The 10747-nt window shown below is 35.5% G+C and overlaps 1 protein-coding gene across 3 annotated transcripts in view; it reads right to left on the minus strand.

The window, feature by feature from the left end:
- Positions 1-10747, minus strand: part of b4galt2 (UDP-Gal:betaGlcNAc beta 1,4- galactosyltransferase, polypeptide 2) — a 155376-nt gene that overhangs the window by 23699 nt on the left and 120930 nt on the right. For all 3 annotated transcript variants that reach the window (XM_014029023.1, XM_014029007.1, XM_014029014.1), the window contains one exon: positions 5938-6125. In XM_014029023.1, coding sequence (XP_013884477.1) covers positions 5938-6125 — 188 coding nt within the window. The remainder of the gene's footprint in view (positions 1-5937; positions 6126-10747) is intronic.

Raw genomic sequence — 10747 nt, forward strand, 5'->3', positions numbered from 1 at the left:
GGGTTATGACAGGCGCCTGCAGTCTAACCAGAGGGCAGTGTGTGTGTGTGCGTGTGTGTGTGCATGTATGAGAGTGTGTATTCTGTATGGTGCGTGTATGTCAATTGTGAGACAGCTCCTTGCTGAAAGATGACAAGCAGAAACTAATGAGAGCGTCTGTTTCTGCACACCATGGTCCGGTGTGTGTGTGTGTGTGTGTGTGTGTTCATGTTTAAAAGAACACACGCAGAAGGAAAAGAAGAAACAGGAAGTTAAAGAGAACTTAAGCTAACATGATGTACTACAAGTTTTGATTTCCTCAAGATTTTCAGAAATAATAAAAAAAAAAATAAATCAGTTGTAGCTTAACGGATGACGAAAAATTCAGAATATTTGCTAGGAAATTTGTATCAATAAGAGGCTGACAAATATCTCCTTTGCACCAAACCTTGGTGAAATAAATAAAGGCTTTAAAATAAACTTTTATCAGCTGTGAATATTTCCATCTTGGTGTGAATGTCTGTAATTTATTCTTGTTCATATGTAAAAATCCATGTAATCTTGTACTGAGATACAATTTACACATATATACTGTAATTTAATGATGAGCTGCAATTCTTACTAGAATATTAAACTTTGCAGCTAAAAATATTTGCTTTAACTTATAACCGAATAACAGAATATTCTAATTTTAAATCAGTGTTCAATAAAAAAGACTCCTGTAAGTCCTGTAAACTAATGAAGTTAACATTTTACTTTCAAAAAATATTTTTAACATAGTTAAAAGTTACCATTAAAGCATTTTTTTTATTTTAAACATGTGAAAGAGTAAAATCGATTTTTTTTTATTTTAAACATGTGAAAGAGTAAAATCGATTTTTTTTTTCAAAAATAAAAAAGGCGCAGAAACTCTCAGCGAGCTGTAAATATGCTTACAGTGAGTTTGAAATCTCCAGCAGACTCCCTGACTGACAGGAAGCTCTCCTGGCTGTCAGCTCGGACCACAGGCCACACTGAGGGGTGGTCAGTCAGCCTCACATCTCCCCCACTAAAGCTCAAATCACAAAATCCGTCACGAGCTGAAACCTCCGACAGCCTGTTCTGGCGCCGAGCCTCCCTCCCTGTGTGCTCCGAGAGACGCTTCCCGACAAATTAGGAGCTTTTATTACATTTTAAAGGTCAAACTAGAAAACTGGAAATTAAAGTGACATTAAAGTCGCTGAAAACTTCAATACTTTCCAAAACAACTTGTTAACAACAAAATAAGAAATGATTAGGCTTTTAACACGACAAATATCTGTTTTAGGAGGTTTCTTGATGATTTTCCTGGTGATCAGAAGTAAACTTACTGTATTAGTAAGAAAAACGAGCACTGATTTTTACTTGTGCTGCTTTTTAGCTTTAATAAACCACAATTTTTTAGTTCTGCTAAAGCAAAGGAAAATGTGCTCTTTCATTTGAACCAAGTGCTTCTGCTCAAATTTAGCAATGACTATAATGAAAAATACACTTTGGTATTTATTTGTGAAGCCTTATTTCATGAAAGAGTGGGCAAATAGTGATAGAAAAATGTCATGACCTCATGTGAGTGTGATCTCTGACGCACACTCGAGCAGCTTGAACCCAGAGAATAAACACTTGAGCTTTGTATAACAAAAATGGCAACAGATTTGAAGCTTTTACTTAAGATTTCAATCATTTTGAAAACAAACATTTAATTAAAAGAGTTTAAGGGAATTATTCGAAAGGTCTTATAAATAAGTAGCTATTAGTGGGCTCTAACCTTCATGTTTAATGATTTTTTTCATCATGTTTTTAATAAAAAAAAACATATTTTTCTTTAGTGGAAGCGTACGTTCTGTTCCTGAAATGTCACAGTTGAAGAATAAAAAATAAAGAAATAAAAAATGTTTGTGCCACAAATTTAGGTTGGAAGCTCCAACATTTTTACACGAGTATTTAACTACAACTCGTCTGACCTTTCCTCTCATCCTGGTTTTGTTTTCAAGAAGCCAAAAAAGTTCAATGAAACTCATTTTAAGTCTGCACTCATTCATTACTAACAAGAAGCGTCAGTTGCAGCTCTGCTCACCACCTGGCATTGTTTTTATTGCCACATAGCATTAGCTTATTGAGGGTTTTCCCTTGGATAACTCTTGTGCACTGACAGCTCTTGGATAGGTAGGTCACATTTGTTGACCTCGTTTGGATGATTCATCAATACTTTTAGTGCTTTTAGATAATTGAGGGGAGGTTGGGTGACATTATGTAAAAGGATAATAAACCGAGAGCCAGGCGTTCAGTGCTACTCTGACATTAAAGGTCTGCAAGTTTAAAAAAATATATATACATGTAATCATACAGCATCATTGTTCTATTTTATTATTCTATTTATTTCCTATTCAGGGCATAAAAGTGCATTTAAAATACACTGTAACACTTCCTGTTATGTAACTGAACGTTATACATTTTGTTTCTCTTGCATGTTAAGGGATATATTATTCAAAATCCACTTTTGTAGGCGATAAATACATTTTGTTGTGTACTTGTTGTCTCTGGGAGTGCCAAAATTCGGAATTTAGTCTCTCCCGGTGCTGTGTTGATATCCTTATATTCTGTTTGTTTCATAAATTTCTAGTCCGTTCAGTTTTTTTCTATTCTCTATTACGTATTTTGAACACTAACGTCACAGTATTTTCTGCAGAACTGCTAAACAAGGTCATGGACTCATGGCTGATCAATTTCGTGAATGCGGGTTTCTACAGGTTTGTTGTCTTAACTCTCCTCTGGCTCCGGGTCAGACTCTGTAAGGCTGGATGGGCAAGTCTTCCCTTGTTGACATCTTTTAAACAACTTTTAAATTAAACGTTTCTAGGCCACAACTCTGCTATCTGCTGTCAAACTACAAAAAGAGCCGAACAAGTTGGACTGGACAGTGATTGTTGGGAGTGATGCTGCATTCTGGTTGTACTCTGAGGTCGGAATTTCAGACTTTCGAGTTGAAAATATCAGCCGAAGCCCTAATATTGTCATTTTGAGTCATGTCGGTGCAACATGACCATACTGACCTCGAGTGACATCATCATTTCAACATGGCTCTCCTTGTATCAATAGAAGAGTGAAACTCTTTACAGATTTTAGCAGTTCTGTGTTGTTTACATTAAATCAGGTGTACTTGTAGTACTTTACAGCGAGTATTAGACAATATGTTTTGATGCTGTTTGTGTGCTCAAAATGCCACGTTGAGTGTTATTGTTATGTCATGGTAGAATTATTCCATTAGAGCAAGAAATAGAAAAGTTCTTTTCCGGCGTTCTGAAAAACCTGAAATTGGAATACTTTCAACTCAGAATCGACACAAGTCTGACTTCACAATTTCGAGTTCTGCTGCAATCGGAATGCAGAATGAGACCTGGAGGGGGTGGGGTTTAAAGTACCTCGTTTGCATTTAAAGAGGCAGCACCAAACCGAGTTGCTCTCATACGCACTTCAGATCGGGGTGAACGAGGAGCCCGTGGAGCTACAATAATGAGGAATTCAAACCAAATCATTGCAGTTCCACTTTATATGGACCACAACGGAATGATTTAAATGTGAAATGAATATATTTTAAAAAGCATACACCCCCTTTAAAGCATGAACTATTTGGTTTGTTTGATCGAACAGTTATTAACATGCTATTTACCACAGAAAGCTCCGACACACTATAAATAAATATTAACTGCATCTACTGAACTCAACTGATGTTGTTTTTTTGATACATAATTTAGCTTTGTAAGCCATAATACCACACTGCTGAATGAGTTAGTGGAGCCTTTCAAACAATGTGGAAAAAAATGACATATGGATTTTCGTTTTCTCGCTTGTAGCTCCTCTTTAAAACAAAAACAGTCGACCCTTTGTTAGTCTAACAGATCTAGTTTGCAAGCGGTCTTTGCAGTTAAAAAAAATATTAATTTTACCCCATTGCAGTCAACACTTATTTACAATTTGCAACATAGTTTCTTTTGAGAACAACAGAGGAGCAGCCAAAATAAACTGACAGCAGTGAACCGCTTAAACCACCTAAATTTAGGCTGTAGAAAAAAAATTCAAAGTAAAGCAAGACTTATCAAAATTAAATATTAAGTTCAGTATCTAAACATTTATTATAATGTATTTTTGTGTTAGCGGGCCAAAAGCAAATATAAATTTATAATATTAAGTAGGGGTGCACGATAGTTATCGGCCCGATATCAGGGAATTATGACGTCATACTTATCGGTCCGATATCATAACAAACAGAACCGATAATATATGTACATGTTTGCCAGCGCGGAGATGAGAATGTGTGTTTATTTTTATCCTTTTTGGTCAAGCCGCTTCCCGTCCGACACGACCCGAGCAACGTTCAAGTAGCGTTGGAAAAAACAACTTTCTAACTAGAAAAATAATTAGAATACTCTGTGCTGAAAAACAACCAGTCATTTTAAGAATTATTAATATATTTTACCAATTAACCCTGTATGTTACACACAAACAGAGTTGTAAAGTAACTAAGTACAAATACTTTGTTACTGTGCTTAAGTAGAAATTTTGGGTAGCTGTACTTTACTTGAGTAATTATTTTTCAGCGTACTTTTTACTTTTACTCATTACATTTTTACACAACTATCTGTATTTTCTACTCACTACATTTTTAAAAAAGGTAAGATGTAGAAAGTCGTTATTCCTGTTTTATTCCGAGTTACTACTTAAAAAAATACTATCCTGATAAATTGTGTCTCCTGGATAGAGTGAATTTAATAGTGGTTGGATGAGAAGTATAAATATATACCATTCTGACACCCTATTAGCTTGTACACAACCCATCAGAGCTGTATGCCGTTAGAAAAAATATTTTTTGGAGAAGTCACCTCCCAGTAAATGTCATTTTGGAAAATCTAACTGCTCACTTTTACTCAGTACTTTTACTTTTAACACTTAAGTAGATTTTGTGTCATAAACTTACTTTTGATACTTAAGTACAAAAAAAATCAGATACTTTAAGACTTTTACTCAAGTAATATTTTTAGAGAAGACTTTAACTTTTACCAAATAATTTTTACGATAAGATACTTGTACTTTTACTCAAGTATCACTTTGAGGTACTTTATACAACACTGCACACAAACATTGCAACAACTATTCCCAATTTGAGAACATGTAAAGTCTGTTACCTCATGAATGCAGCACAGAGTCCATTCTGCTAAAATGCTAACAACAAGCTAGCGTTCAAAAACTCATTGGGACTTAAATCACTGCTGAGGCTTTTGACAAATCCAATTAAATTGCCAGAGAGGATGCAGATCTCAAGAACTTTAACGGTGGAAACGATGGAGTTTGACAAGCAGCCGTTCACCCTCGCTAAAGACTGAAGCTTTTTTCTCCTGTTAGACACTGTTTACCAGCCGAGCTGCTGCTGCCTCTCTGTGTCTTCCTGTAAGTATGATGTGGTCGTAATGCATTCACACTCTCAGAAGCACTGTTTTGGGTAGAAAAATGTTTAAAATCATATATTAATAATAATAACAACAAATGTACTTGTGTTAGTGCATTATCTGTTTTGACTTTGTTGAATGACTTTTTCTCTTTTGTTTGAATCTGAGATCAGTGTTAAAGGTCTTTTTTAATAATTAATGTGTCTTATTATAAAAAAAGGCCATTTGAGAAATTGTTTTGTTTGATATAATTTAAGAAATGTTTGTTTGCATGTTAGTGTTAATGTTAATTTCAAATAGTATAATTTACAGTGTCATTTGGTTTTGGTCTTGTTTATTTATGTTATGATCTTACCCATTTTTGATTAGTCTTATCTCCTGGCATGTTATCGGTTATTATCGGTCATCGGTCATTAGAAGGAGAAAGTTATCGATTATTGGTATCGGTTCTTAAAATAAGTTATTGTGCATCCCTAATATTAAGGCACAAAAATCTCACCTGAAGCCAAACTTATCCATTGCGATGGCGAAGTGTCTTGGCTGGTCGTAACAATGGTAGAGGTTCCGGTCATCCATCGGGATCAGGTCCACGTCGCTGAAGATGAAGCAGTCGTACTCCGCCTCTTTCAGAGTCTCGGTGTAGCCGACGTTCAACAACTTTGCACGATTGAAGGTGTCCTCCCCCAACTGCAAAGGCAACAAGACAACTTTATATTATAAAAAATGAGGCAAAAATGAGGATAACATGGCTTGTTAGCAAAATCCAGCCCATCACATTGGATTGAAAGTAATGATAAAGTCATTAAGTGCTTAAAAAAAACTGAAGATTTTCATTTTTTCTTCCACGTGTTTTTATAAATAATCACTTCACATTATTAAAAGAGACATCCAATGACCCTGGTTTTATCTTGTATTCATCTTTGCTCAAATAATACTAATTAAATCACATTCAAGCAAAAGAAAATATAAAATTTGTCAAGTTGTTCATCTTTTAATCTTTTTGCCTTTGCTAAAAGGATTAAAACCTTCAACCTAACCACAATGTAATACAACAGTGCATCAAGGAACATCAGTATTTAGTGTCTGCAGTGCTGCTTTGTGCAGTATTCAGTGCTACATGCTGCATGAATGGATGAGTTCATTGACTCTATAAAAGCCAGCTGCTACGCTAACGTGCATCTTTTTCCTCAGTGTCAGAGCAGCACAGGTTCAGGACTTTGGCTAAGATAAATGAAGGTTCGTCTGACAGCGCAGCAGCATGAGACAAGTCAAGGTTAATATATCTGTCAGTTAGAAAAAGTAATATTGTACAACGTATTGTATCTCTCTCTTAGCAGAGCCTTTGTGCAGCGAGTTGGTTTGGTAAGTCGAGGTCCTTGTCAGGCAGAAGGAAGGTCAGCAAACAAAAGGAGACACTACAGTGCAAACTAACTTTCATCAAACTGTTACGTGCTTTGAATTTTTATTATTTCCTGAACAGGTACAGGGAGGTAAAGCAGAAAGAATAGACGTAAACATTCAAACTCTTGGCTTTGTGTGTTTTCTGCGAGACTTGATTCTAATGAGGAAATGCCAATTCAGAGTTTAACTAAGTCTCTCAGAAATACCAAAACACTCAAAGCCTTAAGTGGTTCAACAACTTCATCTGTCCCATGACCAATAAGCAACACCGAAATAAAAGCATTGAAAGTAATTAATATATTTAAGATTCACCCACTTATGTTTGTTATCTAAAAGCAAAAGCAGCAGCTTGCTAAAAAAATGTTGGCTACATTAAGTCTCGGTTACTTTTTGTCCTCTCTTATAACCTCATAACCTTTTAAGAAATATTGTTTTGGAGAACATGAGAAAGATTTAAAATTTTAGCAGTTTCCACTGATCTTCTTTTGTCAGAAACATGAATATATGAATCAAATACTACAAACAAGTAATGTTTATTTGCATGTTACGATGGAGTATTACGGCCAGACTACCAGATTTGTTTTCTTTAATTACAGAAATAAAACGATAAAATCACAGGAGTAAAGTCATGGTATTCTGAGAATAACGTTTTAATATTATGAGAGTAAAGTCAGAATTAAAGGAAAAAATATTCTGTTTAACACTGATTCCTAAATGCAATACGCATTCTTGTTTTTATTGAGAAATTTAGACTATTTTTGATAATCAAAATGTGTAATAACATATCTTTAAGTGCCATGATTAAACTGTCATTAATTGATGTGCACTCTGTCCAGAATGACCTGTGTCACGGGTTATCTCAATATAGCGTGTACTTATCAGTTTTACAAATGGGAAAATAATTTTATTATTATAAGTAGCAGGACTTTAAAATAATTGTGTAAATGAATGTGTCTGTTTTGAAGATTACTCTCATATAATTTTGACTTTATTGTTTCAACTTTGTTAACCTATTATTGCAACTTTTTTCTCTTATCAATTTGACTTTATTCTTGTTTGACTTTATTCTGGTAATTAAAAAAATACTCTGTCGTACCATTTTACTGCTGAACATATGATTTGATATATTATAATCACATTTAAAAACCTGATTAATAGAACTTATTTTAAACCAAAACATTCATGCAAGAGGTCACAGTGCAGAAACAACTACTGTCAACAGTTGAAAAGTATTATTTTTGAAAAGTATTATTATATAGGAGTCCAGACATCAGACCTGACCATACTAAACAAAATCTGCATTACGCAGCAGAATGGTGAACTAGTGTCCATTTTGCTGAAGCAACCTTTTCTCTGAGTATCAGAGGAAACCACCCACTTCTGACAGCAACAAGACACTTTCAAATGATTAATACCTCTGCTGCCCAGCCTTATGTCTGCTTTGAATACATTTTCTTTTTGTTTTTGGGGAGATATATTACTCTCCAAACTCATTATCTGTTCAGGACGACCATGAATCAAGTGCAGTGCCTAATCCCCCTTGTAAACCAACTAATACCTGAGATTTCAGAGCATAATCCCCCCACCGCCGCTCAGGTAACAAAACAAAAATCTATTGTCACAAATCCACTCAGGCTTCAATTATCAGCTAAGATGCTCCTCTGACTGTTTTGGAACAACGTTCTGTCGAGCTGGCTGGAACAATATCGTCTGAGGTTAGGAAAATGCTGTTGATACTTGAGGGTAAAAAATGTGATTACATTTTCAGAAACAACAATCTTGTAACAGGTAACGCATCGCACCATGCACTAAATCGAACTATACAGAAGCAGCCAGACGGGAATGATGGCAAAAATATAACAAATTCAGAACCATCGACTTGAAGACGAAGTGATATTTTAAAAACAAACATGTCAACTTTTAAAATGTGAGCGTCAGCTGGGTATGGAGCTGCCACCAAGTCTTAAAATCTATTAGTTTCTGTAATTAATGTTTGGTTACGACTAAATGATCCTTAATATCTATTATCTATCCTAATTCGATGGAAATATATGTGAAGAGGTATGAGTGGGACCACTGGCAAAAATGCTAATGAGCATGTGCAGTCGGGGGAAGAAAAAAATCTCCAGAAACTAGAAAATATTGTTTTCCGGGAGCGATTTCAGCTGGAGGGATGTTCTGCTGTACGATGATTGGCTGTACTGCTGACAGGCTACAAATAATGCTCCGGGGTTTTGCGTTGTCATTCAGGGGCTACAGGTGATTAGTCTGAATCCCAAAATATCCAAACTAAATTGCAGATGTGCACTTTTTGACTGACAACGCAAATGGTTTCAACAGTTTTTTTTGTTGTTGTTGTTCCCTGATAAATGTGTCATCAAGAAAACACTAAAAGTGAGCAAACTTTTTTCCTCCTTCAGTTTTATTTAGAGCAAGTGTATGTAGAGAAAAAAAAGTACTATTTTAGCACCAGAAGCTGTTTATTTCTTTTCGAACTTAACAGAAAACAGAAAAAGGTTTAGATTTTATTAATGTATAGTAAAAACCAGTTATTTGGAAACATATTTTGTGCTGATTTTCACCAAGTGAAGCCTCCTTATCTTTAGAGACATTTGTGAACCTCACGGCAGCTCGGCTTTATTGAGCTTGACATCTTGTCTAATCACTAACCGCCATAAGCGAGCTCGCATCAGTTCTTCAAACTGACACCCATTAAATTGGACGGGACATCCAGGCGGCATGGAAATGCAGAACCAGTAGGTTTCCTTATAGACATTTGTAGGCTTTTAAGTGCGGAAGAGCTTCGTTTGAGTTTAGTCACATTTTACATTTTCATTAAAACCATACTGATGCTGATCAGATATTATCATCTATTAGTGTTTTAAAATTTGAAATGAGAAAATTAGAAAAAGAAATCACTGATATTAATGTAGAAAATTGTGCAGAATCAGTTTACAAACTTTTTATTTTTTAAAATAGTTATTTTATTATGTTGACGCAGTGTTCGCAGAGGACTTCGAATTTTCCGCTGCAATTGGCTGCATTTTTTTATATTTATTTTTTCCATTTTCTTTCTCACCCTTCAGGCGATTGTTTTCTCACCAAACCTCAATTGCTCAACTTATTTTGTCACTCAGAATGCTCTGGAAAAGGCCGCACCAACACTATTTGCCTGCAGTGGCCCACAGGGGACAGTAAAAACTGTTCATGTGTGAATATTTGACAAATCAACAAATTACAGAGTGAAACGCAGAAAAGGGCACTCCAATTCAGCAGAAAGAGATTTTTGCTTTCTCATTTGCAGTTTCACAGGCATCTTTTAACTTTCAAGGACATTTCTGCTCCATTAATATTTGTTCAGCCTCCACATAATGCTGTGTTCATATGCGTGCGAGCATGCAGCCTTGGCCCTGAGTAAATGAGTTTACTGACAAGTGTGACAAGTATGTGTGAACCGCAAATATGGGTTTCTTCAGTTTGATGATTTGTCTGCGTTCTGGAACTCACACATGGATGAAACACTCCAAAATGCAGCATCAAACATCCCGTTTAAATAAATGAGGTGCATTTGTGTTCAAGTTATTTCCGAAAATTGTCACATCTGCTGCATCACATTTATTATGTCAGTTTTATAGGAATTAGGACTGATAAAAGACTTAATAGCTGCTTAAGGATTTTAATAACAAACTTTACTTCATGTAAAGCTTAATCAAGAAACTAATAGGAGAAAAGAGATGAGATGATTTGGCAAACAGCAAACTGCATGACGCAGAGAAGGGCAACTGCTGGCCCATGGGCCACATTCGACCCGTGGGTGACTTCCATCCGGCCCGCTAATGTACTAACCGCTAATGCGCTAACTTAAGTTTTTGAGTGCTCTTTTATGTATAAAAGAATGCAATATATAT

This window comes from Austrofundulus limnaeus, unplaced genomic scaffold (assembly GCF_001266775.1).
Source record: "Austrofundulus limnaeus strain Quisiro unplaced genomic scaffold, Austrofundulus_limnaeus-1.0 Scaffold6, whole genome shotgun sequence".
In the NCBI taxonomy this organism is placed as follows: domain Eukaryota; kingdom Metazoa; phylum Chordata; class Actinopteri; order Cyprinodontiformes; family Rivulidae; genus Austrofundulus; species Austrofundulus limnaeus.